This window comes from Octopus bimaculoides, chromosome 20, assembly GCF_046866305.1.
Source record: "Octopus bimaculoides isolate indiv1 chromosome 20, ASM4686630v1, whole genome shotgun sequence".
Classification (NCBI taxonomy): Eukaryota; Metazoa; Mollusca; class Cephalopoda; order Octopoda; family Octopodidae; genus Octopus; species Octopus bimaculoides.
Window position 1 is genome coordinate 28,427,320 of NC_142947.1, and position 20,421 is coordinate 28,447,740.

At 34.3% G+C, this 20,421-nt stretch overlaps 1 protein-coding gene across 3 annotated transcripts in view; it reads right to left on the bottom strand.

Moving 5' to 3' along the window:
- Positions 1-20,421, bottom strand: part of LOC106867745 (5-oxoprolinase) — a 267,840-nt gene that overhangs the window by 123,859 nt on the left and 123,560 nt on the right. For all 3 annotated transcript variants that reach the window (XR_008266373.2, XM_089338272.1, XM_052975150.2), the window contains 2 exons: positions 9,013-9,151; positions 6,995-7,107 (listed from right to left, as the gene is read on the bottom strand). Coding sequence is in view for 2 of the 3 variants with exons in the window: in XM_089338272.1 (XP_089194398.1) it covers positions 6,995-7,107; positions 9,013-9,151 (252 nt within the window). In the remaining variant the exon portion in view is untranslated. The remainder of the gene's footprint in view (positions 1-6,994; positions 7,108-9,012; positions 9,152-20,421) is intronic.

Consider the following 20,421-nt stretch of genomic DNA (forward strand, 5'->3'; position numbering starts at 1 on the left):
GGAAAACGGACATTAAGCGATGGTGATGATGATGATGATGATATATATATATATATATATATATATATATATATATGCATGTACACATACACATGCACATACATAAATGCACAGATACACATATAGGTGCACATAAGTATGTATATAAGGCATATAATCATACACACATATATATGCATTATAACCTCCAATTTGATAGTATTTGTTTATATTTTAATGTGATTTAATTAATGCTTCTATTAAATACATTTACATAAACTGATTTCTACATAAAGCATAGGTGTTTATCTACCATATAATCAGTATGATGAATATATACTATTTGTTTACATTCTCGATAGACAGAGATCTTGTGTATTACGTTATCACAAATGTAGTTTATAGAAAGAATTTTGGATATTATCAATACATGAGAAATTAGTTCTCATATATTATTTAATTAAGAAGTATTGTTAATTATAGTTTAAAATTAATATTAATGTTCAATAATAGGCTGAAAATATATGTATTGTAAGGTAAAAGTTCAAAATATTTAGTTAATTATAAGTATAAAGTATAAGTGTTGCATTAGTTATAGATAGGAATTGGTTACATTATGTCATCTCAATTAGTGTTAATAGAAATAGTTACAAAATATATTCAATATGTAGTGATTAAGTAAATCTCAGTAAATTAATTAATAATTATTATTAATTAGTGTTTAGGATATTGTTAGAATTTTAGTTGTTAATTTAAGGTAATAAAGTCGAGACCTTGCACTAATTGCTGAGTCACTATCAGAACTAGAGGACAAGTTTCAGGTGTGGAAGCAAGGACTAGAATCGAAGGGCCTTAGAATCAACCTAGCTAAAACCAAAGTCCTAATAAGTAGGAAGGTAGAAAAATCACAAACACCTTCAGGTAGATGGCCCTGCTCGATCTGTAGAAAAGGCGTATGTAGAAACTCTATACAATGCACCCAGTGCAAGCTATTGGCACATAAGAGGTGCAGCAATATCAAAGGAAGGTTAACTAGGAAGTTAGTTTTTGTATGTGGCAGATGTTCAGGAGCTATAAACACTGTAAATGTGCAGAAAACAACTTCTGCCACATTCCAGGGAGAAAAATTAGAAGTGGTTGATAGCTTCCGCTATCTAGGTGACCAAGTTAGTAGTGGGGGAGGGTGCGCTGAAAGTGTAGCTGCTAGAATAAGAATAGCCTGGGCAAAGTTCAGAGAGCTCTTACCTCTGCTGGTGACAAAGGGCCTCTCGCTCAGAGTAAAAGGCAGACTGTATGATGCATGTGTACGAACAACCATGCTTCATGGCAGTGAAACATGGGCTGTGACTGCCGAAGACATGAGTAGGCTCGCAAGAAATGAAGCCAGTATGCTCTGATGTATGTGTAATGTTAGTGTGCATACTAGACAGAGTGTAAGTACCTTGAGAGAAAAGTTGAACCTAAGAAGCATCAGTTGTGGTGTGCAAGAGAGACGATTGCGTTGGTATGGTCATATGGCGAGAATGGATGAGGATAGCTGTGTGAAAAAGTGCCACACCCTAGCAGTGGAGGGAACCTGTGGAAGAGGTAGGCCCAGGAAGACCTGGGATGAGGTGGTGAGGCATGACTTTCGAACATTGGGCCTCACCGAGGCGATGACTTCTGACTGAGACCTTTGGAAATATGCTGTGCGTGAGAAGACCCGGCAGGCCAAGTGAGACCTAAATCCAAGGCCTCTGCCAGGGGTGTAGCCAGCCCACTTATACGTACCTTTCCTTCATTGGACACTAAACTCCGCTTGTGAAGACCTGTTGAGGCAAGTGAAATCGAAATCGAACTAAATTCGACGACTGGCACCCATGCCAACGTCGTCTCCTTCATTGGACACGAAACTCAGCTTGCGAAGACTTATTGGGGCAAGCGAATGTGAAATCAGGATGGCACCTGTGCCCAGCGTCGCCTTTCTGGCACTTGTGCCCGCAGCATGTGTAAGGACTTTCGAGCGAGATCATTGGACTGGCTCTTGTGCTGGTGGCACATAAAATACACCATCTTGAACGTGGCTGTTGCCAGTATCACCTGACTGACCTTTGTGCAGGTTACACGTAAAAGCACCCACTACACTCTCGGAGTGGTTGGTTTTAGGAAGGGCATCCAGCTGTAGAAACTCCGCCAAATCAGATTGGAGCCTGGTGTAGCCTTCGGGCTCCACCAGTCCTCAGTCAAATCGTCCAACCCATGCTAGCATGGAAAGCGGATGTTAAATGATGATGATGATGATCATCATCATAAGTGGTGTAATCAGTAATAGTTATCTTAATTAGTGTTTATAGAGATTGTTACAAAGCATTTTCAATAAGACTAGCCTGTCATATCAATAGGTAATATGTCTCCTAAATATTAGAGGATATATGAATATTATATCAATAGTTCAATATTACCCTATATTATGTGTATAAAGTTTAATTATACTTAGAGAAGACATATTTCGCTGAATGAAGACAAGATATATTTTTTCTTTTTTTTAAGTAAATATTTTCCAGATGTAAGGATTTTTATATGCTTCTTCAGTACACAACTCACATATTTTGTTAGCGATTTTATATGACTTTGCAAAACTAATTATCTCCCATTTAATATTAAATTCAATGGTGTTATCCTTTAATTCCCATATTAACTTACTTCATCTGGTAGAATTCATTTTCTGTCTATTTTTAAAGCTCTGTAAATGGTTAACCACCTTAATCTTAATTCTCTTTTCTGTTGACCCTATATAATAGAATTTCTTTCCTTGAGATTCAACTATACATTGGTACACTAAGTTATCTTATATAAATTTTAAAATTTACATTTAATTTTAACTTTACAGTTGCAAGTTTCACTTACATCTTTATGTATAGATTTATTTGAAGTATTATTAGAAAGGGAGATAATGTGTTACTTTCCTTCTATCATTAAGACTGCTAACATTATTATTTGGGTTTGGGAGATTAAGTTGGTGTTGATGTGAATTATTGTATTGGATATTTCTATTACTGTAGAAATTATGTAATTTTTTGTTATTAATAGATGATATAATCATGAACAGGTTACGAGTTAAACTAAAACCAACTCTGACATATTTATAATTAATAATTTCACCTTATTTATTATTGTTGTTAAAATGCTTATAAATAGACTTGTATATAGATTTAAATTATTTTCAATTTGCATAACATATGGAATAATAAGCCAAATCATATTAGATTCTTCAGAATTATTTTTAGAGAGTTTATAATCTATTTTAGATATAGTAAAATTTATGGAAGAGGTATATAGTTTATTTTTTCTATTACAAATATTACGTGGATTATCAACAGTATGAGTATTCAAGGGAATTATCAGTTTATTATTATTAAATATATATATATATATATATATAAGCAAGGAATGGATTAAAGAAATCCGAGTGAATACCTTAGAATGTACTCCAAGTGGGTTAAATATATCTTGTGACAAGTACAAACTTTAAATCTGATTGGTACATTAATCACAGAGTTTAATAATAAACAGAGGAAGAATGAAGAGTTGTATGACTATTTGCTGACATCTTTCACAAAGCTTGTGTAACCATAACTTCATTAAACAATGAAACAGTCATCTTGCAAACTTTTCTCACCAGAGCTCAAAATTCACTCTGGTAGATTTCTTAAATATTGCTGTAAACATGGTTGTTTAGGTTGAGGAAGCAGACAATGTACATATCATATTACAATCTTTTAGTTGTTATCTACATCTAGAGTTCATGGTCAGTGATGACAAATGTCGATGTGTAGAAGTCAGTGAGAAGGAGCTGTAGAGAAGGTTAGTTAGTATTTGATGTCTTTATTTTATGGTAGTCCATTGTAGAGATGTATTGTGATAAAAAAAATGTTAAGTAACTTTTTCAAAGAATATACAATCTGATAATTTGCTGCACCATTTCTATTTAGAAAAATCAAATTTTGATTTATTCTCATTTATTTAGTAAAACATTCTTTAAATTTCCAAACCAAGATCCAACTTAACTTGTATGGATGTAAGGAAAAGGAAATAAACTCTATACCTAAGTTATGTTATTAACAATTATTTTATCTTCTTAATTTACTCACTATTATAATGCAAAAGAGAATCTTTTCTTAACTAACTCGAGTATAAATAAATTAATTCAATGCCTAAGTTTCACTATCAACAATTCTTCCTCTTCCTTCTTAACATTTAGTAATGGTTACAAATTTTTACCAAAATAACTTTAATTTTTTAAAATTCAATTCCCAAAGTATTGCACCAAATATAATTTAGTTTACTATTTCATACAATTTAATTTAGTTTTTATTTAAAAGCATCCAATTTAACTGATTTTTCTAAATATAAATGACATGGTGAATTGTCAGATTGTATCCTCATAAAAAGTTACTTAGCTCTTAAATGTTTTATTGCACTAACCCATCCCTGCCATGGATTGATATTAAATACTAACCAAACTTTTCTAGAGTCTCCTCACAGACACCAACAACTGGTAACATTTTGACCTCACTGCCCTTGAACTTTGCATACAGATTAGAACTAATAAAAAGTTATATTATACATATACTGTTCACTACCTCAACCTAAGCAATTACATTCATAACAGTTTTTGAAAACTCTAACACAGCAAATTTTGAGCTCTGATGAGAAAAGTTTGCAAGGTGACCTCCATTGATTAATTGATCAAATATGTATACAAACTATTGTGTAAATGAAGGTACAGGTTTTGCAAGCTCAGTGAAACATATCAACAAATAAAGTCACATAACTCCTGTCTGTCTGTATGTATTTATGACTGTATGTACCTGTTTACCATCATTTTCCTCTCCACGCAATATTTGATCACTGTTATCTCTTTTTATGGTTGTTTGAGGGATGTTTCTACCTGCACTTCTGTGAAACTTTTAGACTTGTCTTCTATACCAGCTTGTTTCCTTGGCTTCACACCCTCTCACATTAAATTTTTTACTTGGCAATCCCTATCCCCATCAAATCAGTGTTCCAGCTTCAGTTTTAGCTCTTCTTTCTATGCCGCATCTGCTAACTTCTAGACCTTATGACACTATAAGTAAACTGACAGGCTGCAACTCAATCAGTTCTATGCAAACTATTCCTGGTAGCATATGTGCTAAATTTCTGATCTATCAGAAACATTTAGGCAAATGAATTAAACCACCCTTTTAGGCTTGTTTTTTCACATCCTACACACAACCAAAACTCTCCCAAATTGTCCAAGGGCTTCACTACTTATTTTGTAGAATTCTCTTTTCCTTCTTTCTCAACTATAATTGTTCATTAAGCAGCACTTATGTGGATAAAACCTGCTCTTTTTGCATCCAACTCCACAAACAAGGAAAATCTCCTCCAAACACTCACTTTTCACCTGCCAAGCTCACCCCTTCCCCAGTCATGTTCATAAATGCTGGGTGTGAATGCACTGTTTATTGCTTCAAACTAACAATGCAACTGGCACTGAAAATAACAACTACATTATCCTCAAATAATGTCTCTTAAAGGTAGCTCCTATGCTCACTAAACTCTTCAATCCATATCTCTGTCTAGAGAAAAATATCCATGTCTTTGTCCATGTGCAACAATATGTTTAATTCCTAAAGAGAGCAACCCTTCTGACCTGCAAACTACTGTTCTGCCAAAATCACTGCAAAAAATCTCAAGGGCAATAGAGACAGTCATTAACGACAACACTCAAAATCTATTGGAGACCTACCCTCTAATGTCACACATTTGTGGACCCTTGCCCTCAAGAAACTTGGTTGAAATATTGTTGTTGAACTTGCTATCCGTAAACAAGTCTACTGTCTGGCTCTCATAGCAAAACTGCTAGCTTATAAGCTCCATCTGTCTTTTGTTGTTCGGACTGGAGGCTTCCTATGAACTCACACCATTGTAGCCAGGTTGGTGGAGCTCTTTCTGACCCATACTATCATCTCTGGTGTACCTTAAAGTTCAGGTTTAAACCCTACACTCTTCTTCCTATACATGAAAACCTACATGCTGTTATTTACAACAATGCCCATTCCTGTGCAAATGATATCACACTTCATTTCTTCCCAATCTTCCACACTCAAGCTTTATCCACAGCTATCCTAGATACTTCACACCAAACTATCACTAACATCATGAACAGAGAACTAGAAAATATTTTACAAGGGGATCAAGTCAATCTTGTTTCCTCCAACACAACACACAATCATTATCAAGAAAATACAATCATAATACTACCCTCTGAACATGAATAGCATTCAAATAGAATCATGAAGGTTACTGGACATGCTATGGTTTACTGTCACTGAGTATCTCTCCATGTAAACATACATCTTCTGCATAACAAAAACTACATTACAAAGACTGACCTACATCTTCAGAACTAGAAAATAATTCAGCCTCCAACAACTACAAAGTCTCTACAAAATTCAGCTAAGACCTGCCATGGAGTATTGCTCCCACATCTGAGATGGTGCTACTGCTACACATAAAGACATCCTGAATTATGCCTGCCAAAGTGAGTGGGTACCCGACTAATGACATGAAGTTACTTGCCAGCATCCTCTCCTTTCTGATTCACTAATGTGCTGAGTTCTCCTTGTGTCTTTTCAACTGAGACTACAGTGTAGTATCCCAGAAATTACTATTTTGGTTTCTGCCCATGTTTTTTTTTCTAAAGCCATCAGCTGCTTAAGAGAAAATTAACTGTATTAATTTCACTGGTCTTTGGAGGGCCTGGGAAGGCCATAGGTACTTCCAGATGAAACAAAAAGGTCAAGTTTGCCTCATTTCATAGGAATAAAAAGTGAAATAAAGTATACTGATTTAACATTTAAGAGTTTAACTTAACTTGGGTAGTTAAAAAACAAAAATTAAAATGTAATGGGTGGGACAGTTTTACAAATAATCAATTGAATTAACTAGAATGAACGAAGGCATTTCTAACAGCTAAATGTACACTTACCTATTTTTATCAATAATTATAACAGGTCCTTCAAGCTGATGTCCAGACTTGAGTGAATCAAGTAGGTAGACATTGGTTTGACGATAGCCACCTTCAAAATAACATGGAACACACTGTCCAAGAAAGAAAGAAAGCATCAGTGATTGTCTTGCATTCAGTTTCATTTCTGCCCTGCAGTATTTAGTTATGTTCCTTTATGTTTTCAGTGGAGTTTATTTTGCCTTTCATCCTTCTGCACTTTATATGATTGACTATACATCTCTTACAAAAGTTGTAGCCTTGTGTTGGAATAAAAAATTAGAATGAAAGGCAATCTGAACCCTGTTATTGGCAATATATCCATTAGAATTTGACTCATTAAACTGGAAATAGAGTAAACTAATGTGTTTTTTTTAATACTTTACTGTAAGATTTCAACATTGAACATCAAGTATCCTACTTCAAATACTCTGTCAAGTGAATTTACAATTCAGTACATAGTTTAGTTCTTAACTATCATCTCCTCCCACTAATTCTTGGAAATGAATCAGGCAGAAATTCAAAACTGGAAGCCACCAGGAATTTTTGCTTGCTGAAAACCCAGTTCTATTTGCAGAATCACTTTAGGGAATTCTTTAATTAAACAATCATACTCATATTCTCAATTTACTGAAAATATGCAAAGATCATGGATACAACTTCTTCCTCCTCTCTAAACCATTAAAACTAAAATAAATTATGTGTTTACAATGTCTTAGTTTACAAGATATTGAAGTTTTTCAATAATGGACTGTCACATGATTATTCGCCTTATTTGTATGATTTCCTTTCAAAAGGATTGTGAGTTGTGGTATGAGGGCCATCAACTACAACTGTGTGTGGTTCAGGAGTAAATGGCCATCAGATTCAATATAGAAGATGTAATCCATTTTAGTAAACATTTATTCAAGTATGAGAGTTGCAGATGAATGAATCAAAAAGGGTATGGGGCCCTTCAGCTGACAACTTCATGATTCATATAATTTCACTGGCACTACCTGTGTTCATGGCAAAGACATTTAACTCTCAATGACTCAGTTTAAATAGATATAGATAAATACTATGGGGATGTGAATTCACCACTGCAAGGGGGCAAAGGACCATACAACTGCCAACTACTGTGTCTCTTGAGTACAAATTGACTTGGGCACTCTGTTGGTTACATTGTGTGTTCCAGTTGATTCAATCAATGGAACAGCTTGCTCATGAAATTAATGTGAAAGTGGCTAAGCATTCTACAGATACACCTGTAACATAGTTTTCAGGGAGATTCAGCATGGCACACCAAATGTGACAAGGTTGGCTCATTGAACAACAGATAAAACTCACTTTTGCCAGCCAAGTGGACTGGAGAAATGTTAAACAAAGTATCTTGCTCAAGGACACAACACACCTCTAGGAATTGAACTCATGGCCTTATGATCGTGAGCTGAATACACAAACCACTAAGTCACATGCCTTCACTAATAACATTTTGTATCAGTAAATCAAATGAGTTATCTTAAGGTTTTATTTCCTTCTTTAGTTTAAGTGTAATTAGCAGGACATTCATACACAAATATTAGAGACTTAACAAGGCACCAAAAATGAATGAACAAATACATGAATAAGGATGAAGGCGAACATGATCAGATTGTGGTAAAAAACAAATGTATGGTGAAGAAGATGAATAATGAAAATGAAAAAGAATGAAGATGATAAACAATTGAAGAAAACAAATAAATCAACAAATAAGACAAATGTATAAGGAAGAAGAATGAACAAACGAGAAAATTAAACAATGCAGGAAAAGGAATGATGAAAACAAATAGATGGAGACAACTGAATGATGAGGACAAATGAACAATGATGATGAATGATTGAAAAATATGAATGACTGATGAAGAATATGAATGCATGATGAAGCATATGAAAGAATGATGAAGACAATCAAGCAATGAAGGTAAATAAGTAAATTATGATGACAAAGGAATGATGAAGATACAAAAGAAACTGCTTACTTTCATAGGCTTTGGTTTGTCACTCCCATTGCTGAGTTGTGGACAGTACTCAGTCATACTACATCCTGTTCCTCTAACTCTGATGTCATCAACACTGATGGGACGGTTATCAAGTACAAAGCCAAACTCTCTTTTGTAACTGTCAAATGAGAATAGAACAGTAGAAATCAAATTTTGTCTAGTGTTCTAGTCTTGTCAGTTTGATAAATCCTTTACATTACAACAATTCACTTCAGAAAATGAGACTTACAATTATAATCATTAAAACCTGTAGCCTAAAAAAAAAGTTTAAGTGCACAACAAGAAAGGAAATCTTTTCCTCCACTTTTCCTAGTCATCATGTGTTCTATCAATTTCCTCCTAGTCCACAATAGGATGTCATAGTGTTTTGTAATAAAACCACTTTGTTTTCGGCTTTTTAACAACTGTCAAAAAAGTTTTATGGTTCAGTCTTTCCAGTAATTTCTCTCTCAACACTCCATAACAATAACAACTCCATTTAAAATGCCTGTTTTGGCAATACAATATTAATATTCCAATTACTTGGCCACAATTACAGATGTTACTGAAAGATATGTCATCCTTCAGTAAAGATGAATTGATACATTCTATATGTCTGTTAAACTATCAGTAGTGCAAGCAGGTCAGCGTCAAACTCCACAAGCAAGCTCTTTATGTGTTCTACCGAAATATCATATGCAAAGGAACTGATCAAAAACAAATTTATATATATATATATATATATATATATATATATATATATATATACATATATAAAATATATATATAAAATATATTTTTCATTTTTTACATTTTTTAGTCATTGGACTGTGATCATGCTGGAGCATGACTTTGAAGGGTTTTGGCTGAACAAATTGATCTCTCTACAAGTTCTCTTTTTACTGTACCACTAAATTATGAGGACATAAACAAGCCAATATTGGTTGTCAAGCAATGACAGGAGACAAACACAAATTTATACAATGCACAATTTTGCCTATCAAATTCACCCACAAGGCATTGGTTAGCCTGGGGCTATATTATAAGACACAAGCCCAAGGTACTGCACAGTGGGATTGAACTCAAAACCACATGGTTGCAAAGTGATCTTACTAATCAAACAGCCATGCCAACACCTATACTGATATATACATATCATTATGTTGTGAGGATAATAGTAATAAAGGTACACCTCTCCCATGTAACGAGTGGTATGTGCTAGTCGCAATAAATAAGGTGATGTTGGTCAGTATAGGCAGAGAGTATGAAGTTGACGGTCATAGATAGTCATGGTCTTACTTGTCTCACTAACTATACTGCTATACCAGAGTGGCATTATAACAATCTGACATTAAGGAATACAACAGTAGCAATGTGGAATTAACAAACTCACAAAAGTATTTTTTCTGTGTGAATTTTAAGGAAAAAAACTGTAAAATTATAGAAAATTTGTTGCCCTGTCTGTTTGAGTTGCAAAAACAGCAACTGAAAGAACAACAGCAGCAGCTACAACTGCAAGAACAACAGCAGAAGCAACAACAACAACAATTACTATTACAGTAACAAATGCTGCAATTAATGAATAGTAAGTTGTCAGGAAAAGCTGAAAAAATGTTCTTGCCAGATCATGTTGAAAACTTGATAACAGTGTTTAAGTATGAACCAGATGAAGGAGTTATCTTTGAAGCTTACTATAGAAGATACTAGCAGAAATACCCGGCGTTGCCCGGGTTAAAGAGAATAATGAAATCTAAAAACGCCGTCTAGACTACGCATCATCTTTATATATAGAGATGTATATACACACACGCACCCAAACACACGTATATATATGTATATCAATATAAATATATGAAAGTCAATGAAGTTTCGTAAAAGAAGGTGATCATGTACATACTTTCTTGCTGTTGTGATTATAACACCTCGTTGTAAACAATGTTCCTTGTTTTCCCTTGTGGAGCATATACAAATAGGTTTTTTTGCTGCCCACTCTTGAGCAGCCAACATACAGTTGTCCATGTGAGAAGCAGGGCTCTTCCAAGAGAAGACCAGCTACAGACAGTGTTTGACCCTGAGATTTGTTTATGGACATGGCAAATGTCACACGAAGGGGGAATTCTAGTCTTCTGAATGTAAAAGGAATGTCTGCTCCTGATGGAGTAAGAGGAATTCTTGGAATAAAGACGTCATCCCCTTTTGCACATCCAGAAAGAATGGTAGCCTCGATAACATGTGACATCATTTTCTTTATCACGAGTTGTGTTCCATTGCAAAGTCTTGGTGGTTCCAGATTGCGGAGCAGCATAACAGGCGTTCCAACTTTAAGTGATAATATGTGGGGAGGTAGTCCTGGAGGCTCCAACGAATTCAGAAATTCAGGAGGATAGTTCACTACTTCATTTGTATCTGGAACTGTATCAACAGACTTGTAAGTTTGAAGATTGCCGGGAAGAGAATGCATCAGGTGTTGATTAATTTTTGTAACAGCTACGTTTTTTGGAGCTAATATTGCTCTTTCACATAGCCAATTGTGATTTTGGTAGTTTTGTTTAAAGTTGGGAAAGACTTTGTGTTTGAGGTCATCTACAGAATTAACAACAGAACAAAATGGCCGGAGGTCTGCAACGAAATAATTTTACTCAACACTTTGCAAGTGAATCAGTGGAGGCAAAGATGCGTCTCATTTACTTGACAATTTATGCACCACATTGCAGAAATCACAATGTAAGTATATCTGAAAGGGTAGTCTTACACTGTTGTACCGTTGAATTACAAATAATGCTCATCTGTTATGTTGGGGTTAAAATTTCATCAACATCAAAAATATATGAATTTTCATGGGAGTTATGGCCGTTATGCAAAGAATATAATTTCCAAATTTCATAAAGATCCATTCAGTACTTTTGATGTAGTTTTGGACAAGAAAACAAATGACTAATGTGTGTGTTTGTGTGCATGTGTATGTGTGTGTGATGGGTGTATATATGTATAGATATCTGTATGCATGTATATATGTACATATTACATGTACATCTATATCATCATCATCATCATCATCGTTTAACGTCCGCTTTCCATGCTAGCATGGGTTGGACGATTTGACTGAGGACTGGTGAAACCGGATGGCAACGCCAGGCTCCAGTCTGATTTGGCAGAGTTTCTACAGCTGGATGCCCTTCCTAACGCCACACATATGTATACATATACATATACATGTATGCATATAGATCTATCTATATATATATATATATCTATACATATACGTGTACATATACATCTATATGTATACATATACATCTCTCTCTCTCTCTCTCTTTCTCTCTTTCTCTCTCTCTCTCTCTGAAAGTATCTGTCATTACAGTATCGAAATGGTGTACATATACATGTATATGTATACATATACATGTATATGTATACATATACATCTCTCTCTCTCTCTCTCTCTCTCTTTCTCTCTCTGTGAAAGTATCTGTCATTACAGTATCGAAATGTGATTGTTTCAGTTAGTGGAATAGTTTCATTTTTAAAGTGAAAGTATTTGACATGAGTGTTTTTGTTTCACTTTTGACACGTAATACTTAAATAGTGGAGGAGATATTATGTTGCCGTGGGCTCGAACTCTGCAAGAAGTTAAAAATTTTTTTGACTAAAACACAACTGGAACCCTAAGTAAGGCATGTGTAAACTTTGAATGAAATTGGTTGCGTAGTTCTCGAGTTTTAGGGATTCATACAGACAGACAGACAGACACACATTCTAATTTTTAAATATATAGATAAACAAATCTTCAATAAAACGTGCAAAAACTGGGATAACAATAGGAAAACGCATTTAATTTTAAGAAAACTGGCAGCAGGAGAACATGAGCATAACAGCAATTATGTACTCCTGGAAAAACCTTCTGACATAAACTTTAAAGATACAATAGACATATTGTGTAAAGTTTTTAGTGAGAAAAGCTTGTTGTTCAATACATGTTGGAAATGTTTGAACTTAGAAAAGAACAATGAGGAGGACTACATCACATGCTGGTTGAGTTAACAGGGAATGTGAAAAGTTCAAACTGGATGAATTTGCACCAGATATGTTCAAGTGCCTGATATTCACTCAGAGAAAGATGCAGAAGTAAGAACAAGAAGTCTCGCTAAGCTGGAACAGAACCAAGCATAAGAAGTGAAAGAATAGCAAATTTAAGGCATGACACAGAGAAAATTGAACATAAAGATTGCTTCCAAGTGAAAGAAGTGTGAAATAGGGAGAATAGAAATCAAGTGTGTACTAAAATACAGTACAAACAGGGCAAGAATCAGGAAACAAACCCATGTTTTGGATGTGGAGGTCTACACCTGAGAAAAAACTGCCCAATTAAGAAAGCGGAAGGTCTTCTTGTGGAAAAATTGGACACATAAAAATACATTGTAAAAACCAAGATGAAAAAACATTGGAACAAAAGAAAAACAAACAGTATTTCATCGAAAGAGAATAGTAATGTAACAAAGAGAAAATTCGTAATTGTAAAAATTAAAAATATAAAAGTAAAAATGCAGTAAGAGACTGGAAGTGAAATTACCATTGTGAATGAAAAAATTTGGAAGTATATCGGCAAGCTGAAATTACGTAAATCTACAAAAGTAGTACATGGTGTTACGGGTAAAAGATTGTATTTGTGAAAAATAGATATTAATTTTCAGTATGTTACACACCTGTATTCACTTTTGTCTCACCTGTTAATGAGCCTTTTTTATTAGATGCATTCTGTTATGTAAATGTATTCATTAAAGAGCACATAGCCAACGGTATGTTGACTAGTAAAAGAGTTTTGTACTTTATTTTCAATGAAAATGTTTGAATGAAATATGGAGAAAGAATAAAATCTTGTACCAATTATAACTGATTTTAATTAATTCAAATTAATGTATCTCATCTTGAAAAGTGACAAAATTGTTGGCAGTTGACATCTGGGATAATTTTAGTAACAAATCAGATAAAATGCATTAAGAATTTCATGGCCCTGCTTGATCTGTAGAAAAGGTGTAGGTAGAAACTCTATAAGATGTACCCAGTGCAAGCTATGGATGCATGGGAGGTGCAGCAATATCAAAGGCAGGTTAACTAGGAAGTTAGTTTTTGTATGTGGCAGATGTTCAGGTGCAATAAACACTGAAAATGTGCAGAAAACAACTTCTGCCACATTCCAGGGAGAAAAAACTAGACGTAGTTGATAGCTTCTGCTATCTGGGTGACCAAGTTAGTATTGGGGGAGTGTGCGCTGAAAGTGTAGCTGCTAGAATAAGAATAACCTGGGCAAAGTTCAGAGAGCTCTTACCTCTGCTGGCGACAAAGGGCCTCTCGCTCAGAGTAAAAGGCAGACTGTATGACACATGTGTACGAACAGCCATGCTACATGGCAGTGAAACATGGGCCGTGACTGCTGAGGACATGCGTAAGCTCACAAGGAATGAAGCCAGTATGCTCTGATGGATGAGTAATATCAGTGTGCATGCCCGACAGAGTGTATCTTGAGAGAAAAGTTGAACCTAAGAAGCATCAGTTGTGGTGTGCAAGAGAGACGATTGCACTGGCATGGACATGTGGCAAGAATGAATGAAGATAGCTGTGTGAAAAAATGCCACACCCTAGCGGTTGAGGGAACCCATGGAAGAGGCAGGCCCAGGAAGACCTGGGATGAGGTGGTGAAGCACAACCTCCAAACATTAGGCCTCACCGAGGCAATGACTTGTAACCGAGACCTTTGGAAATATGCTGTGCGTGAGAAGACCAGGCAAGCCAAGTGAGACCAAAATCCAAGGCCTCTTCCAGGGATGTAGCTCGCCCACTTACGCGTAACATTCCTTCATTGGACACTAAACTCCGCTTGCGAAGACCTGTTGAGGCAGGTGAAAGCGAAATCGTGATGGCACCTGTACCAGTGGAGCACTAAGAGCACCGTCCGAGCGTGATCGTTGCCAGAGCAGCTGTCTGGTTTCCGTGCCGGGGGCACGTAAATAGCACTATTTGAACGTGATCGTTACCAACATTGCCTTCCTGGCATTTATGCCAGTGGCATGTGAAAAGACATTCGAGCGAGATTGTTGCCAGTGCTGCTGGACTGGCTCCTGTGCAGGTGGCACATAAAATACACCATATTGAGCATGGCCGTTGCCAGTACCGCCTGACTGGTCTTCGTGCCGGTGGCACATAAAAGCACCCACTACACTCTCAGAGTGGTTGGCGTTAGGAAGGGCATCCAGCTGTAGAAATTCTGCCAAATCAGATTGGAGCCGGGTGTAGCCATCTGGTTCACCAGTCCTCAGTCAAATCGTCCAACCTATGCTAGCATGGAAAGCGGACGTTAAACGATGATGATGATGATGATGATGATGATCCATAATATTATTGCTTTTAATCCTGTTAATTCAATTTACCTACCCACAAAAGTCCAATTTAATCAGAAACATCAGCTAAAATTATGTAACTATAAACCACTGGTATATAAGCACCCACTGACAAAATTTCAAATCAGTGTGTAAAAAATTAACTAAGTTACAAGCAAATATTGCAGACACCTCTCTTGAACCTGAATTATTCAAAATTATGTGAACAAATAAGCATTACATTTGACAGATTAATCTGAACACTAAAATTCTATTCAGATAATTTCTCATTTGTACAACACAAATTTGAACACTGCTCTCTGGTTTTGCAAAATAATTGTTTGTGGTCATGTGATTATTTAAAACATAGGCAGTATGATTTTGTTGCACTTTTTATTGTGTGGGCGAACTATAGATACTACTACTGAACACGTGACGAGTTTAGTCTTGTGCTGGGAGCTGAGTGACAGCAGGCAGTGTACGACAATGTGTGAGGTGGTTGGTTCGGAGTCTACTGGAAGTTGATGCGAGTGGTTTATGTAGATAGTTGGTTTGAGGTCAATGTGAAGCGGTTGAGGTTGAGCAGTTTGTGTTGAACAGTTGGCACAGTATTTGGTGTCAGAAGAGGGACATGTATGGTGATGGTGAACATTAGTGGTTAATGTGATCAGTGGCATCTTTGCTGCTAGGAGAACAGTTATAAGTCAGTTTGATGTGACAGTGAATGAGAGTCAGTTATTGTGAACAGTGGCATCTTTGCTGCAAGGAGAATGGGCGTAAGTCAGTTTGATGTGATGGTGAATGTAAGTTAGTCAATGTGAACAGTGGTGTCTTTGTAAGGTAGAAGGTTTTGAAATTGCTGTGGAAATACTGTAAAAACCCATGTAATTTATGCATTCTTTTTTGCAAAAATAAAAAAAACTTTAGGAGTGCATAAATTACATGAGTAGATTATTTCCAGAATTTTTTAAAGAATTTTTTGTGTTGATAAAAGACATACAAAACATAAACATTTGTACCAGAAGTTCACTCATTAAATGTCAGAATAGGTTTTTACAGAAAAATAAGAGCTTAAATATAATGAAATTGACTTTTATTTATGCTGGACAGTATAATGCTTACTTTTTCTGCAGGAATTTACTAAAATCATTTGTGCTTATTGGTAATTAAACTTAATTTGTAACACCTGTGCACATTTATCAGCTTTGTTTTTGTTGATAATTCTTAACAACTTTTCCGGTGATCCTGATTTGAGAAGACATACAGCAGTATGCTAAAGATCGGACATAATCTTGTGGGCAAGAAATGTAAAATAAAGTTTATTATAAACAACACAAACATTTTGTAATTTAATAGCTTTCAATGTGATACCTGTTAAACAAGAATTATTTTTATTTAATGAAAATTTAATAAAATTTCATCATAAGTGAAATTATGCTAAATATAACTAAATTGGAAACATTTTCCCCCTGGCCATATTGATAATTTTGAAAATGTTTGGGTGCAAATTTTATCGTGAAAATCACCTGTGTAAATTACACTGGTGCGCAAATTACATGGATTTTTACAGTAGTCAGAGTGAACTTGCCAATGTAAAGAATGTAGAATGGTTACTTGACTAATGTAAATTCGGAAGTAACAACAGAGTCTAGTCAACAAAAAGAAAAGATAACATAATGAATCATTGCACTGGTGAATAAAAAGAAAAGCTCACAAAAACAAGTCTAAACATTTCAGAGGTAAATGAAAGAACTCTAAAAAAACTCTCTTAAGAACTGTCTGTTTATTCCATAAATGCTTATTGACCTCTTAAAGTTGTTTTATCTTGTTTATACTCAATGGTTTTGTTTGTTATTGTCAACTCTTCTGACTTCTGTAACTACCACTTCTGCTCTAAGCAAGTTTGCTTGCTGAGCTCGCCTGAAGTCTCCTAAGCTACAGATATAGACTGTTGGAGCTTATTGGTTGTATTGGGAGGCTGTGTGGGGTGTAACAATATAAATATATTTCCTATTCTTTCATAATGAGTTTGCGTGTTTTCATTTTTGTGCTTTTTTTCTTTGTGCGTTAAATAATTATACAAACTTTATGAATTACATGTATTACAGTAGATCTAATATTATGTTTATAATTATTCATACAATTATAACTATAAATTTTTAACTATTACTGAGTTACATATACAAGGAGGCTTTTTTAAATTTTAAGTAGCCAAAAAATTGTTAAGTAAAACTTAAGATTGACTTCAACTTGAAATATCTCAGCTGTTTGAAAAGCATACTATACTTTCTTTGTATTCAAATGAAAGATCTCCACCAGATGTATCTTTCCTTGCTAACTCCATAAAAATATATTAAAGAGAAAAAGAGTTATGCAGCTTTCAATAATTGCCAGTTGTAAATATATGTCTTGTAATTACAAAGATACTTCAATAACAACTTGTCAAAACAAGGCAAACAGAAAATCCAGTCTACAATTGTTTTGCTTTAGTCGACCTTCTCTCCTAAGTCACTTGATTCCTCATTGTTCATAGTTAGTCCTTTATATATTTTTTATTATTACTCTCTAGAAAATATTATTTCTGATAAATATTAATTAGAAAATTAATTCTAAATAGGCAGATGTCATAATATTCAATGTAAAGAAAGTGTTATTCAATTTTGAATTTCTAAGAAAAATGAATAGACATCAATTATTGATCAATAAGAAATGAAATAATATGAAAAAATAAGTTAAATTTATTATCAGAATAAAAATGATTAATTTTTCTGCATTGCTGGGGAAAAAAGTGCACTAGAATGAAAAATGCAAGCAAGGGATAGCAATATTCTTAAGTATTTAATAAACTGGAAAAATACAGGGCAAACAGTAAGCCTAAAATAAAAGAAGAGAGCTTAAAATATTTCAGCTAAAATAAAATTTGAATGGGTTGTCAATTAAGTAAAATATTCTAATAAGCCAAGCCATTCAATGCTGATCAACCATCTTTCAGCCAAATTATTTCACTGTTGCTAAGCTTGACTGTAAATAAATTTTAAATTGTTTTAATGTATGAAAATAAAGTGATAACTGCCATCATATTTTGTAACATTAGGTAGTTAAAATTTTTTTATTTACTAATTTTGAAAGTAGGTAAATAAGTTAAATGCTTGACTACAGTAAAATTTAAGCCTATTTAAGTAATCAGATGTTTTCTTTATTCTATTTTTGGCAAAATTATTTTACTTTACTTTAAAAATTTTAATTTTCAGTTAGTTAACTGTTTCTTAGTTCGTTTTACTGTTAGGTAAATCTAATTTTGCCTCAAATAAATGCAGATATCACAGAGTTAATCATAATGAAAGAAAATAAAGATAGTCTTTGTAGCATTGTATTAAAAATAAATAAACAAAAATGAATCTCTATTTCAAAAATCTTAAAACAACTTTTATTTGATTCATGGGGATTTATGATAAAGCATCAGATTATTTTTATTGAATTTTATATTTAACTGCAGTATTTTAAGCTCTTTCCTTTTATTTTAGGCTTACTTCTTGGTTGAAAGATGGTTGTTCAATATTGAATGGCTTGGCTTATTTGAATATTTTATTTAATTAGCAACCCCTTCAAATTTTATTTTAGCTGGAATATTTAGCTCTTTTCTTTTATTTTAAGGCTTACTTCTTGCCCTGTATTTTTCCAGGTTTATTAAATACTTTAAAATATTGTTATCCCTTGCTCACATTTTTCATTCTAGTACACTGTATTGGTGAGAAAGGATCTACAGACGTTGGGACTCACAGAAAGGATGAGAAGGGACCAAGACTCCTGGCAGTTCCCTGTGCTTGAAAAGTAAATGCTCGGTTGCTCTTGCATACAGGTAAGTGCTGGTGCCATGTAAAATGCACCCATGCCAGTGCTGCGTAAAAGCACCCAGAACACTCTGTAAAGTGGTTGGTATTAGGAAGGGCATCCAGCTGTAGAAATCTTGTGAAAACAGGCAGGGAGCTGAATGGCCCTTCAGCTGGTCAGCTCCTGTCAAACCGTCTAACCCATGTCAGCGTGGAAAACAGATGCTAACTGATGATGATGACTTGAGTACCCCAGTGGTCAATAATGGCAAGTCTTTTACTAAAAACTTTGTGATAATTATAATATTTTGGCTTGTATGTATGAGTATTTAATTCTTTCAATTTCAGCCATTGAAGAAAAATGTACATGAAAGTTTCTAATGAGAGTATGAGGATCTCAATAAAAATGACAAAATAACAGGAAAATAGGAAAATTATATTTATCACTCCCCAGACCCACTCATTATTCTACATTATGTTATTTTCTACAATAAATTCTCAACCTAATTTCCCAAATGTTAGACATGTATTCAAAACAACCAAATATATATGCAAATTTACACATGGGTACATGATATTACAAACAGGCTGCATACACTTTCTAAAGGTTTTCAAGGGACAAGTTTAGTTAATGCAAGAGTTGTGCATTTACAACATATGTCACATTCCATGGAAAAATTAGAAATGTACATAATAAACATTATTATTCATATTCACTGCAATAGTTCCTGAAGAACAATATTTCTTGTATATAGACATCAACACACCTTGGCTTTCTGAATTTTCCATCTGTAACTTCAAATTATTTTTATACTTTGTTCTGCTCAAATCAAGAATACATGTGTGTATTGAAATAAATAGGCTAAAGTTAAATACATGACACCTTTCAGTAAGTTGAATGGCAAAGGTAATAGTGTAATATGGAGTAGAATGATATTGGAGTAAGTCTATATACAAATATATGTAGTGCATTAAATATATAATGAGACATAGCATATAATACATTTTGATATACAAACATACACACAAACATTCTCCACAAACTTGCCTGGTAAACCGACATTAAATTCAGTATCATTTATTTAATTTTTTTTCTTCTGCTTTTCTTAATTTGATAGAGAGTATCATCCGAAATGTTAGATTCTCTTGTTTTTCTCCACACTGGCATATTTATCTTTATCATACACTTCTTTGTTGTTTTTACA